This window comes from Radiomyces spectabilis (genome assembly GCF_025331425.1).
Source record: "Radiomyces spectabilis strain NRRL 2753 chromosome Unknown BYT42scaffold_6, whole genome shotgun sequence".
NCBI lineage: Eukaryota > Fungi > Mucoromycota > Mucoromycetes > Mucorales > Radiomycetaceae > Radiomyces > Radiomyces spectabilis.
This window is the reverse complement of record NW_026251931.1, coordinates 1,388,758-1,409,330: the sequence shown is the minus strand read 5'-3', so window position 1 is coordinate 1,409,330 and position 20,573 is coordinate 1,388,758. Positions and strand designations below refer to the sequence as shown.

The window sequence follows — 20,573 nt, the reverse complement described above, 5'->3', positions numbered from 1 at the left end:
TGTTTGTTGCAAAACTATTTTTTAGCGAGCAGAGCCTGGTGGCAATGTTGTCGCCTAGGAGCAACGTTTGTGAGAAACGCGGGTGGTGACAACCAGTGTAAACCCATATGCGATTGGGACAATCATACGATCACGGAGGATGCCCAGGTGAGACACGTGACATCCATTTGTGACGGTGAACTTCTTATCCACTCATGGAAATGATCGTGGCTCAAAGTTCCGTCAGGTACTTTTTTTTCGTCCTTGAAACCATGAACGACATCCCGGCTGAATCAAGTGAAGGCGCTGCCGCTAATTTTCTCGCACAAAAATCGGCCTTGGAAAGGGTAGGCATCAAACTTTAGTTTCTTTCCCGTCCCAGAGTGGGAAGTGTATCGGAGCATTCGCGGAACAGCTTGCTCTGTGCGGAATGGCCCGTTCTGGCCAAAATGGCGGTCTCCACCGGCTTATTGTTTGTTGACGATGAACTAAAATTTCTTCTCTTGCAGCAATTCCAACACTACTTGGATCAATCGACACCTTACACTCAGTATCGATGGATTGGCACGGTCGTGTTGATGCTTTTGTTCTTGCTGCGTGTGGTCTTTGCAGAAGGATGGTACATTGTTTGGTAAGCCCTATTTCAGGTTTCAGCACTACGGAGTGGGCTTGACTAAACTTTTTTTTTCTTTATCTGTTGATGACCATAGTTATGCTTTAGGTATATTGCTAATTTCATTACATTAACTATTGTGCCAAGCATGCTGACTTCGGGGTATTTCTGAAATAGGCATCTATATATTGAATCTGTTCTTGGCATTCCTCACGCCCAAGTTTGATCCGGCTATGGAGATGGACACGCAGGAGAATGAGGTTGAAGAAGGTCCCACACTTCCCATGAAGGCAGATGAAGAGTTCAAGCCTTTTATTCGAAGGCTGCCTGAGTTCAAATTCTGGTAGGTCGCTCAGACAACTCGGATGATGAAAAATTGGGAAGATATCGTTATTTTTAACTGACGGAGCGAATACTAGGTATTCTGTAACAAAGGCAACAACCATTGCGTTTGTATGCAGTTTCTTCCGCATCTTTGATATTCCCGTGTTCTGGCCGATTTTGTTGGTCTACTTTTGTATCTTGTTTGCCATCACGATGCGACGACAAATTCGACACATGGTCAAGTACAAGTATATTCCCTTTGACCTCGGCAAGAAGAATTACAGAAACAACAAATAAGCCTTCATCATTGGAGCGTAAGAGAATCATGTATTTTTATTGTGGAGCAAAACAAACACAAGACAGAATAGATATTGCTTGCCACTGTTGAAGTTACGACACGATTTGAGATCATAATGAAAGCATCACTTATCTACTCATGCTATCCATATATATTTTTTTTAAAAGAAGAAATCATGCCAAATAAATAATGTAATGAAAAAACATCAACATGGTTACATTGTATCTTGAACAAAGTGATAACAGCCAGTATCTTCTCGCGCATTTTCATTCGCCCCGATATTATTAGACTACGGTAGATCTGGCGAAGGATGGCTTCAATTCTAAGCTACCGCTGCGAAAACTTCGTACTGTTCGAGGGTGGAATGGAGCAGAGTTAGGAATCATAAGTTTTTTGATTCTTCCATTTTCAACCAGTGTTCCCGCTTGCCATCGTCTTCCATTAGGAAAAGATGGCAGATAGATTGCCGAGATCGTTGAAATGAGCAATTGAAAGACTTTGTCTATACTGCTTCCCCGTAAACCCAATGCTGGGCATCGAAGCATTCCTGTATAAAAGCTCTATTCTCATACTTTGAATAAGCTCCATCAGTTACAGTATCTTGTCTCCTAATTCGTCCATCCTTCGGTCTATCCTTTTTTTCATCGTTTCAATGACCAAGATTTCTTATAAACGGGGGACCGACACTATAGAACTTTGATTTTCGATCTTCTGATATGTCATCTTGTGATTCAGTTTGGATACGCTTCCATAGTATCTGTGCAACTCGACTACACTTGACAGTTGTCCAAGCAAAACTTCCAACAGACGTGAATCTAATATGCGTTTGGATTCAAGAAGATCAGCAGCGTGTTTGTTGCAAAAGAACATATCTCGTTGCTTCTGTTTGTCAATCTAGCATTGTGGAAGTAGCACCAAGGGCAAGAAAGAATCATCCACCACATGATTTCCCCCCCCCCCCCCAAAAAAATGCATCCATTTACCATAGTCCACTACGACCATCACCTGATCGCTTGACGCTGAATCCACTCGGGGCACAGGCCGCGATGCTGGATACATAAGAACATTTGCCTTTTTTTTCGATCCGCGACCCTCGTGCCTGTAATGCGGGTACAGTATGCTTAACGCATGTACCCCCATTCAATATGGTTCCCGGCGCGTATCATGGTACAAACATGAAGCATGTCATATTGGTCGATCGTCATCACGCGAAAAGTCTCCATAGATTCTCATCACCTCTATGCGCGTAACAGGAATCCAAGGTAAACATGACTCATCCCACTTGAAATATAGTCACGCCATCTGTTCTCTCTGTGGTGTGCTTATACTGAGTCAAAGAATTGTTTGCTTCATCAATAAAGTTGATCACATTTTAGACAGCCAATGAAGTTCATTAATCGAAAGTGTGGTTGGCAAAAGTACGCTCGGTATCGCGGATTATGATAGCATCTAATGCAAGATTTACGTATCTACCTTGCCAATAGTACTAGAGGCTTTTTTTTTGCACTACCTTCAGAGGCAGCTAAAGTCCAAATTCTTTGCCAACCTCAACAACATTGTTAATAATGATGGATTGGACCAGCTTCTTTTGATTTTAAACAAACACAGGAGGAAAATTCTGCTTTGAATAATATCAGCATTCGGAACGTGCAAAGAAGGAATAAAGCGGGAAGTTACGAGAAAAAACCGATGCATTATGTCTTAATAATAAAGATCGTCAATGCAGCAAATCATATAATGGGAGATCGCCAAACAAAAGGCAGAGAATGGGTACGTGGCACCAGAATGGAAGAGAATTGAGGAGCGATTTTTATTCTATCTACCAGCGATAAAATGGGCTAATAATGCGATAATAATACACGGTGGTTACAGATAATTGTGTGTCTAGAATTTAGCTTTGGTCATAGCAAAAGATTCCTTGGGAACAAAGAACCCGCGTAGCGTCTTGAGGCTCCAACGCAGTGGCCGTAGCAACTCTTTGAGGGACCGCGAAAATTTTGAGTTCATAGGTCCCTTTGGATAGGGCTTCTTCTTGTCTTTGTTCTTCATGGATTTCCAAAGAGCAATAGTAGTAACGGTAATGATAAGTAACAGCATGGTTTCAAACGTAGAGAAAGAAGAGGCGATGAAGCTAACGCTCATTAGCATTCGACTTTTGACGCTCCTTATAAACATGATAAACAGGTCCCAGATGGCGGGGACCGTCACATGATCTGATATGTGATCATCTCTTGCTTCCCAATTTCCAGAATACACGGCCTTGCCCGACACGCTTTTCAACGACTTGTAACAGAAAACAGTAGTTGACAATATCACTACAAGCTCGACAGGATATGATATGTTCAATCCAACAAGATCAGTGGTGGCCGATCACTTTCGGCGACTTAAGAGAGCTATGACTTCACATTACGATATTTGCCATATCGGAATGCGCCGTTGCGAATTCTATGAGGAAAAGCACACTAGTTTCGATGACAATCTTTATGTCATCACTTGGTGAACGCATCGCACAGACGATTCATGCGTAACAGATTCCATTGGGTTGGAATGAAGACGATGCACCGCTTATCGTATTCCAGAAAATATTCACTGGCAGGGGTTCTTGATTTTGCAGCTTTTCAATAGTGCTCGGATCGCCGACAAACTAATCAAAGATCAAAGTAAGTTTTAGGGAAGCTGCATGACCATGCTTCTTTCCTAGATGCCCTGGATAGTTCATTTGCCAATTGCAATTCGTGGTTCTGTTGCCCATGATAAGCCCTCTTTTCATGATCTGATCCCGAGAAACTATTTTTCCTCTAATAAGTCTATGGACAAGCACTGTATGGACAAAACAGCAAAATAAACTGCTGGCTGCTATCATCCATTCATTAACCTGATAGAGAAAGCCAAATTTTATGAATGACACTTTTGTGAAATAAATTGTGGATGCATGTTCGACACCCCTATTAATGACAACTAATGACATACTGCACCGTAAAACATTATTTCAATGGTTACCGTTACCAGTTCAGTATGATTTCGACGCACGTATGAAGCAGGATGATGATGGTATTTTCTATTTCTCGGTCGAAAGAGCCGATGATCTTACAATCACAACGATATGCACAGATAGGCTTCTGAAGAATGATAGGCGAAAATAGCCAATGCAAATATCTACAGATAATCAACCCGCCAGCGTTCGTCATTTTAGCATGTCAATGTGGAGGATTCTGACCATGACTGTGGAAGAGGGCGGCAAACGTTATTTTCAAGACAACTTACAGCCCCTCATGCAAGGTGACACCAATCATCGGTCTTTGATATTACAAAAGTAGTTTACACCTTCCAGTTGTTTTATACAGCTCTTTTTGGGTTTGAAACGGTGCTTTGGCTCTGATGACAATGAATTGCTATCTCTCGGCCGATCAGGTGATATGCCGGACCGTCTCTTTTGGATAATCCACTTCTAATATTCACCCTTGCTGGATCCCTTTTATAATTTTATCGGGCTCTGGCAGATAATAATTACAAGACTTCATTCATTTTATATACTTTACCCTTTCAATTTTGACAGGGTTTATAATGTCACACAAGAGTTGGGAAAGAGATAAAATGCCTCAACAAGTGTCCAATAATAAGCTATTCTTGTGCTACTCAATTTATGTTGCACATGACAAAAGTTGTAACAATGTAAAATCCAAGTATTGACATATGAGCGTTCTCAAGGCCGGTCACTGAATCCGTTATTCACAAAGACGCTGACCGTTTAACTATTGATAAAAATTAGATAACGGTCTCTTCTCGTAGAGCAATTGTTTTTGTTATTTTTTGGGTATCCATATATGGTCAAGAGCGCATTATCAAAGATTGAAGGATGCTAGTTCGTACAGCAGGGTCCTTTTTCTGTGATTATTCCCTACCAAAAGATGCATACTTTTTATTCTTTTCTGCTGGCTGGCGGAGTTGGCAAAAATGCCGCACGCCGTCATAGGATCACTAGCCCCTGGATGACAAAAGGCAACAGGTGGGGGGAGATGTATCGCGATCCACGGTTCATTCGTTTATAAAAGGGGGGCTCAAGTAGTCACAGTTGTGCGTGCTACCAGTATAAGAGACCCTTTTATTTTTCTCGTGCCGCTTGCATACGTTGTAATATAATCAACGGCATCCATCCGACACGGCGAGAGTAATGCTGCAATGATTAACTTGATTATTCTGCATGTTGTTAAAAAATGTGCTTGTTAGCCACTATATTGTCGATTTCTCTCTTAAATCAATTCCCAACATGGATATAGACACGTCGGTTTCCATGTGTGCCACCATTCTTGGTGGGTTTATTGTGTTGTATGGCCTTTGCTCTCTGGTGATCAAAGAGCGACTGTACATCTCTGAAGCATGTAGGTACTAAATATTTTCAACATGTCATTTCCATTGTGCATTAAAAGAAGTAATATACAGTTGTGGCTATTGCCTGCGGTATATTATTCGGGCCTATCGGCTTCAACCTTTTGAACATCGATGGCTGGGTATTGAAGGAGGAGTTGACTCGTCAGTTTACACGTATCGTAATAGCAATCCAGGTCAGTAGATAAAACAATCGGTTGCTGCTATTGAACAGCAAGTGGGTTCGCTAAAGAAGCATACATTTACCCAAATGCTCACGGTCGACCTCGGCTTTAGGTGATGGCGGCAGGAGTTGCTTTGCCTAAAGCTTACCTCCGTACCGAGCTATCATCGTTGCTCATTCTCCTTATGCCTGTTATGATCTGGATGTGGCTCGTCAGCGGGCTCTGTGTATGGCTGTTTATCCCCGGGTTAACTTTTGTAAGACACATATGGATGACGGCAATGGCTTGCGTATTGGATCCATTAACTTACTTTCACATTAGCTCGAGTCACTTATGATTGCGTCCTGTTTTACACCTACCGATCCAGTAATTTGCTTTTTCCAAGATTGTGGCTCGAGAGATGGTTCACACTTTTTTTTAAACAGGTCCTAGCAAATTCCATAGTCCAGGGACATTTTGCCGAGAAACATGTGCCACCCAACGTTCGTAATATCATCTCGGCTGAAAGGTAAGCTTAATGTCTTCTTTTTTTTGGATATGGAAAGCAGCGGATGATAATGCCAAGCAGCGGGGCCAATGACGGTTTAGGGTATCCTTTTTTATTTCTGGCCATCTACCTGATCAAAATGCCCACGGCAGCAGCTGTCACAAAATGGATGACCGTCGTGGTTCTCTATCAGATCTGTTTTTCGGTCGTCATCGGCTTTATTGTAGGCTACGTAGCTCGTAAATTACTCCGATATGCAGAGGAAAGGTCAGTGACTGGAGATCAATTGATCTGGATAATCTTGATGCTCACTGGTTTCTAGAAAATTGATTGACAATGAATCTTTTCTGGTATTCGCCGTAGCACTCTCCGTAAGTATATTATACTAGTGGTGAAGATGATAAGCGATTGACCTTTTTTTTTTTTAGCTATTTCTCATGGGGAGTGTGGCGTTGATCGGCAGCGATGATCTACTAGCGTGTTTCATTGCTGGCAATTCATTCACGTGGGACGATTGGTTCCGAACCGAAACACGGGATTCCCGTTTGATGGAGGTAAAGACGAGCAAAGGGTCGAGATTTGCCACGCGTTATGGATGCTCATTACAACACGGATGGGCTACCGCTTAGGTCGTTGATATGCTACTGAACCTCAGTATATTTGTATATATTGGCATCACAATGGTACGTCATTTTTATTTTTGCAGGAAACAAAGATTAAGGCTGTTATGGTATCACTTGGGTAGCCATGGTCTTCCATTCTTTATTCAATGGATGGAGTGACGCCATGGCGACTGCTAGGATTAGCTGCGGCAGTTTTACTGTTTCGGCGCCTTCCCATTATTGTAGCTTTGTTCCGATGGATCCCAGCGATACGTAATTGGCGTGAAGCTTTGTTTACGGGTTGGTTTGGTCCCATCGGTGTAGGTGCCATCTTTTATTACACGGTCGCGGTCGACAATTTCGATATCGATGGGCCTCATGAACATGCAAGACAGGTGATTGAACCAATCATTTATTTCATGGTGCTTTCATCCGTTGTGATCCATGGTATTACTATTCCATTGTTCCATTTGAGTACCTACGCCACAAGGACACTGACGCGTTCCAGCATATCGTCCAATTGCAGTGACAGCAACCAAAAGGTAAGACTGAGAGCGTCTTGTCGCAGCTACGGAGCTCCATGATTAATCCACTTTGTTAGGGTTTTGTCACCACACTTTATGGCTCTCTTCCCATCGCATATATTCGCAGTCGTGATTGAAAGACAACAAGTCATCGTTCCATATTGTTAGCTTCAACCATTCATACGTCGCCCCTTCTTTTTCCCGCCTGTAGCCTTGTGTCCACTTAATTCTATGCAAACTACATACCGTTCCATAATCAGTGCCTTTATCAAATAGAATGTTTTATTGCCATGACATCCCAATATAGCCAATGGTTGGTTGGTTGGTATCAATGCTGTAATCTCCGTGACGACTTTTTTTTAGTCTTTTGTCAAACGGCGGAAGTGCTGGCTTTTCGCCATTGTGTTTCCGTCCTTTTCTGGCTTCAATGAAAAAGAATGCGAAACAGCAAAACGTCGCGACCAGTGGAAAATATCCACGTACGAACTTGAATAAGGGAAATTTCAGCATGTCGTGGTATTGATACGTGCCTTTTATGTTGTAGGTCAGTCGCCATTGGCCATACCAGAGTCCGGCGGTTCTCCCGATTATGCATTACGACCTAACCAGGCGGCTCCTCTCCAGGCACACATGTCGGGAAATCTGGCCGCTCTAAGCTTATCACCAGATAGTGAATCCGTTGTTGTGGCCGGAAGAGAAGGTAAAAAGTTCCCACAAAGTGTAAATGCAGCCGCCCATTTTCGTTAACACTGACTCTTACAATTTTTATCTAGTCCTGAAAATCTTGTCTGTCAGTAAAACAGAAATAAGGGAAACCCTCAATTTACGAAGTGGAAGTGATTTGAATCTGAATTATAGCAGCAACGATGTCAAATGGGGAAACAACGGTACATGTTCTAGACATGACCATCGCGGGATGGTGGACTAATATGGTTATCGGTAGCTACGAGGCACAAGATAGCCACAGCAGCAGCCAATGGTGCTATCGTTCTGTGGGACCTGAACAAGATTGGGCGGAAAGTTGGTATGAGCATTGCTTACGGGAAAATTATCGATACGACTTGGGATCTAAATCATGGATTGGGCGTGACATGTAGATCGGGTCATTACTGAGCATACCCGTGTGGTGAATCGAGTCTGTTTTCAACCCGAGAACGGCAATATTTTGCTAAGCGCTTCTCAAGACGGCACAATGAAATGCTGGGTAAGCATAATGGATGATAGCAGATTGGTTGTAGCAATGACCAACCTTTGGTATTTCAGGATCTGCGTGAGAGCAATCGTGGTTCTTGGCATACCTTTGAAGGCAAATCGGAATCCGTGAGAGATGTTCAATTTAATCCCGTGGTTCATCATGAATTTGCTGCTGTGATGGATAATGGCAATATCCAGGTAAACTGCCTCCTTTTATTTTCTCAGTGCATTTGATCTAATACCTTCTTACATTTTGATACGATCCAGAAATGGGATATGCGAAATCCAAAAGGGATGTATGACAGAAAGGTGAGCGCCCACAGTGGCACCGTGCTGACCGTGGACTGGCATCCCGGTGGCAGAATGGTGGCTACAGGCGGAAGAGATAAAATGATCAAGGTATGTATGGCCCGAGAAGAAAAAGTCGATTTGGTATGATGAATTGACGTTTTTCGCAAGGTGTGGGACATGAGTGCCGACAGTCGACGGCCTATTTATACTATCAAGACGGCCTCGGTTGTTTCCCGAGTCCAGTGGCGGCCAGGTCATGACTATGAACTTGCGTCGTGCGCTCTTATCAGTGATACCAAAATTCGTATATGGGATACCCGAAGACCGAATCTTGCAAAGTATGCATTTGGCACTCATGAACATTGTCCTACCGGTAAAGAATCTCTCTTTTTTACTTTTTCGCTTTCCATATGTGAAGCCTAGCTCACCCTTGATGCTGACTCGCAGGATTTCAATGGCTTAATGCGGATGTATTGTATTCATGTGGCAAGGACCAGTTATTCATACGTCAAGAAATACAAGAGTCGTATCGTCCGCATGATTTGTTGAGAAGAAATGGCATGGGCTGGAATATCCAAGGCGATTTGTCATTTACTATCGACAAGAGTTCAAGGCACCATTTTGTGGACGAAAGGTAAAATCAATGACACTCAAACGGAAAATTGTTTGTGCTAAAAGAAAGAGACATTGTTTGTTCGGGTGGCTAGCGTGATGCCTTCGTCTGCTGTGAATGCGTCCAAGCGCTGGAAGCGACCTACAGCCAAAACCACAATTGATGAAGAGGTGAGTGAAAACGAATGTGTATGCGTGTGTGTACGTGTTTCGGAAAACCATACTGACATGAACATGTGTCAGCTTACTACTTACATTCCTCCTCAAATTTGCGGTATTGCGCACCTTCCTTTGTTTGACTTTGAAGCGTTCTCAATGTTTGCTGAACATTACAACATCTCGAGTGAGAATGTCGTACTCGCTTGCGAACAAAATAGTGCGGTAAGTCGGCATCATATGTTGGTTATGGGAAATCGAAACTACGGCCTCACTGTTGAATTATTTTCTCGTCTTAGCTTGCATGGGAAGTGGGTCGGTATCGTACGGCTCAAACCTGGAAAATTGTTGCGTTGCTTTTCGCTTCCGACCCAGAGAGCGAACCAGGTACAGACATCAAGTTACATTATTAGAAGCACAAACGAAACTGATGATCGATGATTGCATAGACACACAGGACATGACTGAAAGTAAAGAAATGTCACTGGAAAGTAGCGGTGGGAACGCGTTGAATGTAAGATAACTTCTCACGAGATATCTTCACAAATCGATTCTGAGATCGTTCATAGCTCATGGAGACGACTCATTCAAGAAACCTGCCGTTGAATGACAGTGATTCAGAGAATACGAACGAATCCACCAGTTCTGATAAAGACAGTAGCGAAAGCCTGTCTAGCTCGCCATCGTCCGACCAAGCAGAGCTGTGGCCGGTATGGCAGCATGAGCATACCGTCACTGAATTGCTGGATTATTATACGGAGCAAGTAAGGTTCAACCTGACTGTTATTTTGTGGCACGTCTTTTTTACATTCGATCCTCTGTTAGGGAGATGTTCAAATGTGTGTTACGTTGTACCTTGTATTGGAAAAATTCCTGAATGTTCCGGAACACCGCATAGAAGATTGGTTCACATCATATATAGGTAAGATTCTTCTTGTCTCCCCCCCCCCCTTTTTTTTTTTGGCAGGGTCATGGGATTCTTATATGACTCTGTAAACTACAGATCTACTTCATCGATTCAAACTGTGGTCGACGGCGACAGCAGTGGCCAAAGCGTGCAAAGTGTCCCGTGTCCGTGAAATGAACGAGGTATAAAGGGTTTTCCAGTGTTTAAACTGGACTCGATGGTCGGTACTCACATGTGTCATTCTGTGATAGAATTCCACTACATTTAATATCGCTTGTAATCATTGCTTCAAGCTCGTTATCGGAACCGTACGAGGATCCTGGGCTTGCGATAAATGCCATCGATTATTGAATCCATGTTCCATATGGTAAAAAGAAAAGGATCATGAAATTTCACATGTTATCGGTTGGTCTAACAGTTCTTTTAGTCACCAAACAGTGCGAGGGCTGTATGTATGGTGTCAAAGTTGTAACCATGGCGGGCATTTGGAACACATGCGAGACTGGTTCAAGCATGAAACGCAATGTGCCACAGGCTGTGGCCATACATGCGTGTTGACCCCTCTGACCACCCTTCCCCAACAATAACAGCTTGTATTCGAAAAAAGATACACACGCGCACACATCCTGAAAACAGAGCACGTCAACTTGCTGGAAACGGGAAACTTCAAAAAGTATTAGACAACCCGCTGTCTATCTATATTCCGTCGGATCCATCAACCGATAGGTTAATGTGTGATGGGCAGCAGCAGCATATTGATATCCTATCCATTATTGAACACAGATGGAAATCACTGTACATATCAAATTTATATAATGTATAACCCTTCTCATTTTGCTTGATTCCATTCTTGTGTTGATGTGGTAATATATCTCTCAGTTTTGGGTGCAAAAACCCCGTCCCACTCTCTCCTCCGTCCATTTTTTTGGGTTCATCCAAGTGACAGCGGTTTCCTTTTCGGGGAAATTTTGCATCCAGTTTCCATCCATCTAGTTTTTCTGTCCAGCTGTCTAAAATTGGGTGTGCAGAGACTAGGTTGATCTGTGACAATAATATATAACCAACGGAGAAGTATGTATTCGCCGAATACCAGCAGCAATACGACGACGAGTTCAGGATATACGACGAATGCAGCAACGTAAGGACCTTTTCGCCTCATTGCGTTTTGGACATTTCGCGACCCGAACCGAAATAATAAAAAAATAACCGTCATTATGCTGGTAGACCATCCAAAAAACGATCCAAAAACCTTGCTCGAGAACTGGACCACCTCGTCAATTACAATGGCAAACGAGGTATCTTGAAACGACTCCCTAATTCACTGGTGTACGACTTTTTAGAGGAATACTAAAAAATAGACTCCCTTTGTTTTTTCTAGCCAAGCGTGATTTACCTAAATGTCCGGTGTGCCAGCAACGCATCGATATCGACCATTGGGCCGCCCATTACCAGTATGAACTCTCTCGACTGAACGAACCGACGTCGGAAGTATTCTCGGATCCTTTAGATAAAACGTACGCAAATATTCATAGGCATGGGGAAAAGCATGGTGGTAACTGATACTGCGGAATAGGAAAGGGAAGCGGGGTGCGGCTGTGCATGCCCGGCAACAGCTGGGACGATGGACCGGCAAGAAGAAGACAAGTTCCGTGTATGAGGAGACCCTGGAAAAGATTCAGAAAAATCGCGCAAGTCGCAAAGAAGCAATCAAACGCATGGACGCCCCTCGAACCGTCGAAGAAGCCTTTACAGCCGACGATGAGTCGTTTGCCCTAAGTCAAGGTACGACCGCCGGATGATAAAGAGATAACTGACGTATGGATAACTGATTGTATCGGGTTTCTGTTGTTAGCCATGTTGGAGGATACAGCTGTGCAGACGTGCTTTATTTGCAACGAGACGTTGCATGGCGATTCGGAAGCGGTCAATTTACACATTGATCATTGTCTGGCGAATATGGGGAACGAAGCCTCTACAGAGACCGAGCAAACGAGTGCGAGTATGCAATCATCTGTGTCGCCGCCGCCGGCGGAGAATGGCTGGGAAGAGTATGAATGGGCTGGACAACGACGTGTACGTGCGACGGCCATGATGGAAGGCGGGTACGGCGGTGCCGGTTTTGCCACTACCAGTAAAGGAGACGACGTGGATGAAGACCTGGATGTGGAAGAGGATGATGACGACCAGTACGGCGGAACCCAGTATACGGAACGAGATATCGTTGTGAACGATGAGAATGAGAACGAAGAGGTTTTGGCTCTGCGAGAAATGGTGACGAGCGGAGTGACCAGTGGTGTGGCAAGAAGTGCGGCAGCAGTGGTAGGTTCCGAAGAAACCGATTCTGTTCGCAGCGGGTTCGAAGAAACGGTGTCGGATATTGGCTGGGAAAGACATTTAGCCCGTGAAACTGTCCTCGACAGCGGAGGTCATGCAGGTTCTCGTCTGGTCATTGAGTCGCTGAAATCACGTATCCATCAATTGGTAAGTGACATGATCATTATCATAAGCACAGGGATACTGAATATGGTCTTTTGTTTGTCTGTTGTTGCTTTTTGTAGGAAGCTGCATCGCGATCGGCTCCTCGTTGTTTAATATGCCTAGAGCCTTACAAAACACCCGTGGTCTCAATTGTATGCTGGCACGTCCATTGTGAACAATGTTGGCTGCAAACCTTAGGGTCGAAAAAGTTATGCCCACAATGTCAAAAGATCACCACCCCTGCCGATCTTCGTCGTATTTATTTGTAAAACTTTCCCCTTTTTTTTCTCTGTTCTACTTTATCATTTTTCTGTACATTATTCACATCAAGTTCCTTGTTTTTCTCCTTTTTTTTCTTTGTTCCAAAATCTGTAATATATTACTGCGCAAAGACGATACCAATAGAATTGAATTTTTTCCAATTGTTCGTACTTAGGTTATAAAAGACCGATTTTTTATTGTAAAGAATGAACCGAGGAAAAAAGCACTTAAGATATTTTTTGACGACCCCTTTTACTGCATCAATCGTGCACGAAAAACCATGGCATTACTCTCATCTTTTTGTTCTTCTGGAACACCTTTTTGTTCCGCAACACTTTTTCCTCTCTCTCTCTCTGTCTCGCTCTCTGTACAGAATTTATTTATTTGACTACATGTTCCATGCGAGGCATTTTAGCATCCACGGCGACTTCCATCTATAGCATAACAGTCAATAAAAACAAACACTTCAGAGAAAATCATTTACGGGTTTTCTTTTCTTACCTCATCTTCGAGTTTGCGCTTTTCACCGCTTGTACCCACATCCGCCATGATTTGATCCACGTCTGCTGCTGCATTGTCTGCGACCAGCGTACCACTTTTCACAGCATCGGCATGGCATGTGGCATGATATATCTGCGAGACAAAAAAAAAAAAAAAATAGATAAAATAAGAATAATAAGGACAATTGACAAGGCCAGTGTTGTAAGATGCACTCCATCCCTTTCTTTACAACAAGATGTTTTTCTTTCAATCACTAGGTAACCTACCGTATTATCTATTATAACAGCATTTTTATACATCCATTCTTCTTCATCGTCATTCCACGTGTCGACAAACTTTTCACCGCAGATCGGACAAGGTTTTCGTTCACCTTCGGGCATCACCACCATATAATCATCAGGATTGATTGCTTCATCTCCAGGATGAGCGGATGATTTTTCGGTGGTATTTCCTGAACGAGTTCCGTGGTCATTCATAAACGCTGGGGCTACACGATCATAGTTTTTCAGATTAGCGGGCGAGTGAACAGGCAGTGATGATGATGATTATCAGTGCCAAGCCGCCACTGTACCTTGATGACTGGTTACTTCGCCTTCGGAACCACTGATCCATTCTGCTTCAGTGACAAACCAGGACCTTGACAGGCCTCGTTTGACCCTTTCCTTCATTCTTCGATTTTGCCGGAAGTGGAAATCCAAGTGAGCATCCATTTTAGCCTGGCCCTCTTCAGTTTTGGGGTACCGAAATCCGCACTGTTTGCATTGAAGAGGAAGTTGGCCATAGAGTACCTCAATTGCTCCTGGTCTTGGACTATGTTTCCAATATAGAAAGAAAAAAGAAGATGAAGATGAAGGGAAGAAAAAAAAAGAATAAGAATAAGAAAACGCCTATGAATAAACTCGTCTATTCTTATGATGCAACGGTGTCGCACGTACATTTGTAGATCCTTGCTGTCGAGACGGATAGAGCTTATATTATTAGCCACATTGGGGGTGGATTTGACGGAAGGAGGCGTGGCCGGTGTTGGGCTCAGGTAGCCCATGGAAGCAAGACTTTTTAAAAGTTCATTTGTGTTGACGGGGGCGGACGCTGCTGGCAGGGTGGGTGTTGCTGAATGTGGCGCTTGTGCGATATGACTGACGACAGGAGAGGCGATCGAGGTTGGAGGAACGCTCATGGACACCATGGCTGGTGAGGCAACGACTTGGGAATACTGTACCGGTGGGGTTGATATTGCCGAGGCTACCACAGAAGGCGTTGCAGATGCGACAGGTGTTGACGCCACCGTGGCTGCCGAAGGCGTAGCAGCAATGATCTGTGCCAAATATTGCTGTATAGGAGAGGCTTGTGCAGGCGGAAGAGTGGGTAATAGAGCTTGAATCTTGAATAACAAAGAAAAAAAAGAAGTGGCGACAGGGTGAATACATGATGGATCGTTCGTATCCAGCGACCTGATTATGTTACCTGATTTAAGATCTGGGTGAATGCATCAGCGGCAGGGGTACCGGAATTGGGCGCGCCCGCTTGTTGTGCAGTGAGCATGGATTGAAGTTGAGATATCATTGGATTCGACAGATCGGGTTGAGCAGGCTAATCGTCAAAACAACAACAGTGAGAAACCTCATCTACCTAACAGAAGCAGGAAAAAAAGTTTCTTTTCCTCGACTTACTTGCGATGCTGAAGGCGTGGGATCCTTTCGTTGTGGTGATTCATGTCGAGCACGCGCTCGGGGATCTCTGGGATCACGCTAATGGAAACGTGAATTAAAAAAACATTGATCCATCAAGCAATGCTCAAGGATTGAGCAACAACGGGGACGTACCTTTGTTACAAAGTTGGGATTCACGTGGATTTGCGAATTGCGAGGGGACATGGTGGCCATGGGGGATGCTGTAGGATAACGACGAGGGGAACCTTGCTGATGTTGTTGCTCGCGGATATAATTGACGGCTCGTTCAATCTGCTCAATGACATGCCTTGCAAAGACAGGGGCACCGTTGGGCATGCCGTTTTTCCAGGTTTGCAGCATGCGTTCGAAACTCATTCGAGTCGTTCGATCAGTCAATGTGTAAGCGTCCAAGTAGATGGACACAATGTTCCTTGCAAAATGGCTAATGTAGACTCCTCCTACATTCTTACAAATGGAGTCAATCAAATACAGAATCGGTAGCTTCTGGCCGGGCGCATTCTACAACGAACAAGAAATTAATAGGTGTTCCTCTTCGTTCCCATGTGGCAGCCTTCGAAAAAAAAAAATAAAGAAATAGAGCGAGATTCACGGCAAATTTTCCTATTTGTTTCTGTGCCTGTTGGGAAAAAAAAAGAATAGAGATGAAGAAAAGAGAAAGCACACCAAAAAGGGCAAGCATCCGCTAGTATTTTTTTTATTAAAATAACTGTATTTCACGCAGTTCCCATGGTGTGGAAGCGTAACGGGAGTCGTAACCAAGAAAATTCTCCCCTTTGCCGTATCATCATCAAGAACATACCACAAGAACGAAAAAAAAAAAAAAAAAAAAATAGCGTATGAAATACCATCCGTTTTAACTTACGTTTCTGATTTGTTGTTCAATTTCGCGAACAATAACACTGGCGGCGTGTTGATTTTCTTGAGCCAAGATGGTGAGATTGGTAATGATGGGCTTGCTGTTGAAGGTCAATTCAGAAAGTGCGGCGTGGTAATTACGTCGCACTGTCTCAACATCGGGCATGGCTTGCCTTTGTTGGCTGGGGTGCTGATCCGTGTATCCATTCATCGGGACGTTGTGCAAGGACATAACAACAATAGGAGCAGAATAACCCACAGAAAGCGAGATTGGTTCTTTTTCTTTTTTGGTCTTTCTTTTTTATTCTTGCTTGGCTCTTTTTTTTTGTTTCTTCTCTTTTTTTTTTCCTCTTTCACTTTCTCCCTCCTTTTTTCTTTCTTTTTTCTTTCCTCTTGGTTCTATTATATGCTGTGCGTGAGATTTCTAACCTTGGTCTCACCCAATGAGTTCAATGACGAGAAAAAACAAGTACCAGAGCCAATGGCGTAAAACGAGGAAATCAACCAAAAAAGAAAAATAACACAAAAGAGAAACAGAGGTGCCAAAAGGACTCACCGCTCGTGAATATTTTTGAAGCCCTGACGTAATGGGACTGCTCTTTCGCAGTCGCAAAAAATTTTCCTTTTGAGATTCTAGGATTGGGGGTCTTTGGAAGAATTGAAGGCATTTTTTTTCAGCGTGCAGTTCAACGCAGCACTGAGTTATTATATCCAGTCTTCTGCATTCGTGGGTGTAGCAAGATTTTCTTTATTAGATGGAACAGAGACTCTCATATTGTACATCCTAGAAATAGCAGGTATATACCACGTCGTACCAAGGCAAGTTGTGTAATAAAACGTATAGATCGCATATATCCATTTCACAACGTTACCCTCCAATGTCCTTTGTTTGGACGTTTTACATGAAATAATAATAAAAAAGTGCATACCATGACATAATAATGGAAAATCAAAATGACAGAAACTTCAAGCATTCCCTCATTCAGCATCAGTCCGAAAACGCGAAATAAAAAAGCTATACCCCATCGGGTGATGTCATATGCCAAGTGGAGGGGTTTCAAGCTAAGGAAAAAAAAGCTTCTGTCTAAAAAGTCAAAGCTTCCTTTCTTTTGTCATCGTTCTCAACCCAGGTATTCGACCTAATTCCATAACATCATGTAAGCTTGCGTTACAAATTTGAAAAAAGCCCAACGTCAAACGATGTTCTGACTCTCCTCTCGCGCTGGCAGGTCTGATCCATACGACCCTTACCCACCTAACTCGCCGGTCCCAGCTCCAGAAGGACAGCATAAAACCGGCCGTGTGCAGCAACAAGTCGATGATGTTGTTCACATCATGCAAGATAACATTGATAAAGTTATGAAGCGTGGTGAACGGCTTGATGATCTGAGAGGAAAGACCGGTACATATCAAGATCCCAGCCTGTTTCGGCGCTGCATTACTTATTGTTTGTTTGTACCACAGAGGATCTCCAGTCGACGTCTACCCAGTTTCGACGAGGGGCTAATCAAGTGAGAAAGCGAATGTGGTGGAAGGATTTTAAGTGGAGAATTATCATTGGTGTGATAATTCTCGTGATCCTTGGAGTCATCATTGGTAAGATCTACTTTACGCTGTGACTACAATAACAAAACATGAGATTTGACACTATTTCTTTTTTTTGTGCTCTATTTTTTTGTGCTTTAGGTTCCATTGTTGGCACCCAGGTAAAAAATCAAGGGAATTCTTGCCCTAATTCGTTTAGTATCAGGCTTGAGCTGATAAACGTTTTATTGTAGGTTCACAAGAAAAACCAGCAGGATGATCAATCCCAAGATCAGCAGCAGCAGCAGCAGGCGCAACCACAGAATCAACAACCACAAAGCCCGCAACAAAACGTGCCACAAGATTCACAGCCAGAATCAGCCCCCGATCCAGCTCAAAATGCGCCTCAACAGTAACGGGATTTTCCCTCAATTGACAGGAATCCAGGCTTCAACCTAATATTCGGTACTCACATTACTTACTTTATGGATCTTTTCTTTGTGATTTAATACACTGTACATATCTATTTTCATGGAAAGAAAAAGAAGCGCGTGATCAGTTATCCTTCAAGCCTTTGATATATATATATATATATATATATAATGACTAGTGAAAAAGAAATAGTGCACAAGATTGCTCATCCAATAGAGTTAGGTGCTATGTGAGCTAATGCACCTTCCCAACTGCAGGACAGCATGTAGAGACTTGATACACCTTCATTTAAATGTTACGTCAACATGGTCCATGTATCCGTAGTGCGTCCACTTTCATATAGTCATCAAGCTCTTTTTTTTTCTTCAAGTCTAACTGGGTGATGATTGGGGGTCATTATGTTTCATAAATGTCATTAGGAGTATCGAGAATTTTTGGCACGGAAATGTTACAAGTCTTCGGCATCTTCAAACATTTGTCTTTCCATGGTTTCATGCTGGATATTTTGTCCGTCTGCGAGGATCTAAAAAAAGGTTGGGGACGGAGGGGGTCATAATAAATCGTAACATGAGCTCATGACTTGTGGTGTGCGCGTGGTAAGCTAGAAAAATGATGATTACCCGTTGCATGTCCATGGCTGGTAGTCGTAGCAACATGGTTCGGATTTCCGATTGTTCCAAATCCTCAAGATTCTCGCGTACGTTTCTCAAGATAGCTGAAAGTTTCCCATCATCAATTACAACTTACGAGATGGAATTCTTTTTCTCCTCTTTTTTTTTTTTTTTTGTTCACACAAACCTAAGCAGATGAAGGGATGGAGATCGAAGGGATCAGGTATCGAAAAATATGAATCTGGAGACGGTTTTTTTTTTTGGTGTATTTTCATGCGAATGAGCAACGGACCGCTTATTGAAAATTTTTAGAGCTGCGCCGGGATACGTACCCCATAAGCGGACGAGATTGTCAAAAGTCATTTCCTTTGATAGCAGATTTTGTAACCACGACGTGACCCACTCATTCAGATCGACTTCTTCTTCTTCAAAATAATTACATCTAAAATCAAAAAGAAATAAAAACGCTCACGTGAGATCACGCGATTCGGCCATTTTCACAAAACATATCAACATGAACACATACAAATCCGGTAGCACATAACGAAAGAGGGACATGAATTGTGCCATACACTCTTTGATCGGATTCTGGGTATAATATTCATCTACAAGTGATCCTGATGAGCGAGCGGATCGGCAGACATGCTGTGACACCACACGCTTACCAATGGCACGCATTAAATGGTCAAAACAATGATAAGCGTCGTACTCGTGCTCCATGGTGTAAATAAAGGGTGCACACAGTGGAATCAATGCAGGGTGATAATCAGCATCTCGATTGGTCGTGAGATACGCCGTGATCACATTTTCCATCTTTCGTGCAAAAAAATTCCCTGAAAGTTCGGGTGTTCTACGTTGATATCGAGAAAGTTCTCCGCGAATACGTTTACCGATCTCTGGCTGAACTTTGTCTATCTGATGATATTCCTCGCTTCGCGCTCGGGAGCTCGTCAACTCTTTGGCTGCAAAACTCATCGTGAATCAACAATACCACTTTGAACTCCGCAGCAAACCCAGGTCCAACACTTACAGCGATCGGCTTCTTCCACCCCGAGCAGGTACTTCCAGACTTCCTGTATCGATGGCAACCTCATTTAATATGACCATTCGTATAATTTAAAACGTAAATAAAACAGGGAAATTCCATGGGTTGTTGCATGAGAACAACCATACAGAAAAAAAAAAAAAAAGAGAAAATGACTATTTTGCTTCTCAATAGGGCAAAAAAAAAAATAACTCACCCCGCGCAACTGTCGTGGAATACCGTGTCTTGCTAACAGGCGCAAGCGTTCCAAGTCAACATACACCTCCGACTGCAAAATCTCGCTAAAGTCGTTGAATACTGATTCGGCTTCGTCATATTGCATGTTGGCATTCCCAGAACGAGTAGAGTTTCTCTGAACACTGTCCAAGGCCGTCGGTTGACTGGAGAGTTGGAGCATATAGTGCCACGGTGCAAACCTCGTCAACAAGAAAGGAAAGAAGAAAAAAAATAATTAATCGACCCACTAACAGAAGGAACCCTTATAAAAATAAAGTGGCCGCTGCTTCAATTTTATTTCGTCCGCAAAATGCCCGTACTCCCCGAAGAGCAAGGGAAACAATTCACCTCGAACCATCCCGCTCGCCCTGCCAACAAACCGTTATCGTGACTGTTTCGATGACGTAGAGTTTGGAAATAAT

General features: G+C 43.2%; 8 protein-coding genes across 8 annotated transcripts; 5 read left to right on the top strand and 3 right to left on the bottom strand.

Moving 5' to 3' along the window:
- The first annotated feature begins 103 nt into the window (after positions 1-103).
- Positions 104-1,396, top strand: BYT42DRAFT_569286 (RER1 protein). Its single transcript, XM_051568268.1, has 5 exons — positions 104-326; positions 489-610; positions 690-700; positions 770-935; positions 1,012-1,396. The coding sequence occupies exons 1-5, from the start codon at positions 195-197 to the stop codon at positions 1,211-1,213; spliced, it is 633 nt and encodes a 210-aa protein (XP_051423925.1). The 5' UTR covers positions 104-194; the 3' UTR covers positions 1,214-1,396.
- A 2,450-nt stretch (positions 1,397-3,846) lies between these two features.
- On the bottom strand, positions 3,847-4,120 carry BYT42DRAFT_569277 (uncharacterized protein). Its single transcript, XM_051568267.1, has one exon. It carries the CDS (start codon positions 4,075-4,077, stop codon positions 3,859-3,861), a length of 219 nt encoding a protein of 72 aa, XP_051423924.1. The 5' UTR covers positions 4,078-4,120; the 3' UTR covers positions 3,847-3,858.
- Positions 4,121-5,481: 1,361 nt separating this feature from the next.
- Positions 5,482-7,514, top strand: BYT42DRAFT_613869 (Cation/H+ exchanger; the record flags this gene model as incomplete). Its single annotated transcript, XM_051571788.1, has 11 exons — positions 5,482-5,593; positions 5,655-5,776; positions 5,877-6,020; positions 6,086-6,130; positions 6,190-6,272; positions 6,333-6,518; positions 6,574-6,622; positions 6,680-6,805; positions 6,881-6,934; positions 6,997-7,395; positions 7,455-7,514. The coding sequence occupies 11 exons, from the start codon at positions 5,482-5,484 to the stop codon at positions 7,512-7,514; spliced, it is 1,380 nt and encodes a 459-aa protein (XP_051423923.1).
- Positions 7,515-7,780: 266 nt separating this feature from the next.
- BYT42DRAFT_569270 (WD40-repeat-containing domain protein) lies at positions 7,781-11,536 on the top strand. Its single transcript, XM_051568266.1, has 18 exons — positions 7,781-7,856; positions 7,922-8,077; positions 8,151-8,264; positions 8,321-8,401; positions 8,475-8,581; positions 8,641-8,769; positions 8,839-8,970; positions 9,031-9,235; positions 9,310-9,496; positions 9,570-9,645; positions 9,718-9,855; positions 9,930-10,017; positions 10,080-10,144; positions 10,200-10,394; positions 10,456-10,552; positions 10,634-10,719; positions 10,789-10,904; positions 10,965-11,536. Exons 1-18 carry the CDS (start codon positions 7,805-7,807, stop codon positions 11,122-11,124), a joined length of 2,184 nt encoding a protein of 727 aa, XP_051423922.1. The 5' UTR covers positions 7,781-7,804; the 3' UTR covers positions 11,125-11,536.
- Positions 11,452-13,439, top strand: BYT42DRAFT_331638 (uncharacterized protein). The gene is made up of 6 exons (XM_051563076.1): positions 11,452-11,675; positions 11,762-11,832; positions 11,916-12,051; positions 12,111-12,319; positions 12,390-13,018; positions 13,096-13,439. The coding sequence occupies exons 1-6, from the start codon at positions 11,611-11,613 to the stop codon at positions 13,282-13,284; spliced, it is 1,299 nt and encodes a 432-aa protein (XP_051423921.1). The 5' UTR covers positions 11,452-11,610; the 3' UTR covers positions 13,285-13,439.
- A 1-nt stretch (position 13,440) lies between these two features.
- On the bottom strand, positions 13,441-16,534 carry BYT42DRAFT_636000 (uncharacterized protein; the record flags this gene model as incomplete). The annotated part of the gene is made up of 9 exons (XM_051572493.1): positions 13,441-13,909; positions 14,044-14,264; positions 14,349-14,587; positions 14,713-14,913; positions 14,959-15,158; positions 15,242-15,367; positions 15,412-15,503; positions 15,591-15,966; positions 16,331-16,534. 9 exons carry the CDS (start codon positions 16,532-16,534, stop codon positions 13,757-13,759), a joined length of 1,812 nt encoding a protein of 603 aa, XP_051423920.1. The 3' UTR covers positions 13,441-13,756.
- Positions 16,535-17,235: 701 nt separating this feature from the next.
- BYT42DRAFT_331957 (synaptobrevin-domain-containing protein) lies at positions 17,236-18,576 on the top strand. Its single transcript, XM_051563077.1, has 5 exons — positions 17,236-17,480; positions 17,553-17,725; positions 17,788-17,919; positions 18,010-18,029; positions 18,102-18,576. Coding segments are annotated over exons 1-5 (489 nt in total). The 5' UTR covers positions 17,236-17,478; the 3' UTR covers positions 18,264-18,576.
- BYT42DRAFT_569252 (rab-GTPase-TBC domain-containing protein) lies at positions 18,427-20,486 on the bottom strand. The gene is made up of 8 exons (XM_051568265.1): positions 20,132-20,486; positions 19,921-19,963; positions 19,556-19,852; positions 19,417-19,495; positions 19,223-19,332; positions 19,078-19,131; positions 18,900-18,994; positions 18,427-18,802 (listed from the first exon to the last, which is right to left on the bottom strand). Exons 1-8 carry the CDS (start codon positions 20,330-20,332, stop codon positions 18,728-18,730), a joined length of 954 nt encoding a protein of 317 aa, XP_051423918.1. The 5' UTR covers positions 20,333-20,486; the 3' UTR covers positions 18,427-18,727.
- Positions 20,487-20,573: the final 87 nt, after the last annotated feature.

Bases quoted from the DNA above. Each gene is read 5' to 3' on its own strand.
- BYT42DRAFT_569277 (XM_051568267.1), bottom strand. From the start codon at position 4,077: ATGATAGCAGCCAGCAGTTTATTTTGCTGTTTTGTCCATACAGTGCTT.
- BYT42DRAFT_569270 (XM_051568266.1), top strand. From the start codon at position 7,805: ATGAAAAAGAATGCGAAACAGCAAAACGTCGCGACCAGTGGAAAATAT. The intron at 8,265-8,320 runs GTACATGTTCTA...GGTTATCGGTAG, and splicing joins TGTCAAATGGGGAAACAACG to CTACGAGGCACAAGATAGCC. The intron at 10,553-10,633 runs GTAAGATTCTTC...TGTAAACTACAG, and splicing joins TTGGTTCACATCATATATAG to ATCTACTTCATCGATTCAAA.
- BYT42DRAFT_569286 (XM_051568268.1), top strand. From the start codon at position 195: ATGGAAATGATCGTGGCTCAAAGTTCCGTCAGGTACTTTTTTTTCGTC. The intron at 327-488 runs GTAGGCATCAAA...CTTCTCTTGCAG, and splicing joins AAAAATCGGCCTTGGAAAGG to CAATTCCAACACTACTTGGA. The intron at 936-1,011 runs GTAGGTCGCTCA...AGCGAATACTAG, and splicing joins CTGCCTGAGTTCAAATTCTG to GTATTCTGTAACAAAGGCAA.
- BYT42DRAFT_331957 (XM_051563077.1), top strand. The intron at 17,920-18,009 runs GTAAGATCTACT...TTTGTGCTTTAG, and splicing joins GATCCTTGGAGTCATCATTG to GTTCCATTGTTGGCACCCAG. The intron at 18,030-18,101 runs GTAAAAAATCAA...GTTTTATTGTAG, and splicing joins GTTCCATTGTTGGCACCCAG to GTTCACAAGAAAAACCAGCA.
- BYT42DRAFT_569252 (XM_051568265.1), bottom strand. From the start codon at position 20,332: ATGCTCCAACTCTCCAGTCAACCGACGGCCTTGGACAGTGTTCAGAGA. The intron at 19,964-20,131 runs GTGAGTTATTTT...CCATCGATACAG, and splicing joins TTCCACGACAGTTGCGCGGG to GAAGTCTGGAAGTACCTGCT. The intron at 19,496-19,555 runs GTAAGCGTGTGG...GATCACTTGTAG, and splicing joins CCATTTAATGCGTGCCATTG to ATGAATATTATACCCAGAAT.
- BYT42DRAFT_331638 (XM_051563076.1), top strand. From the start codon at position 11,611: ATGTATTCGCCGAATACCAGCAGCAATACGACGACGAGTTCAGGATAT. The intron at 12,052-12,110 runs GTACGCAAATAT...ACTGCGGAATAG, and splicing joins TCGGATCCTTTAGATAAAAC to GAAAGGGAAGCGGGGTGCGG. The intron at 13,019-13,095 runs GTAAGTGACATG...TGCTTTTTGTAG, and splicing joins AATCACGTATCCATCAATTG to GAAGCTGCATCGCGATCGGC.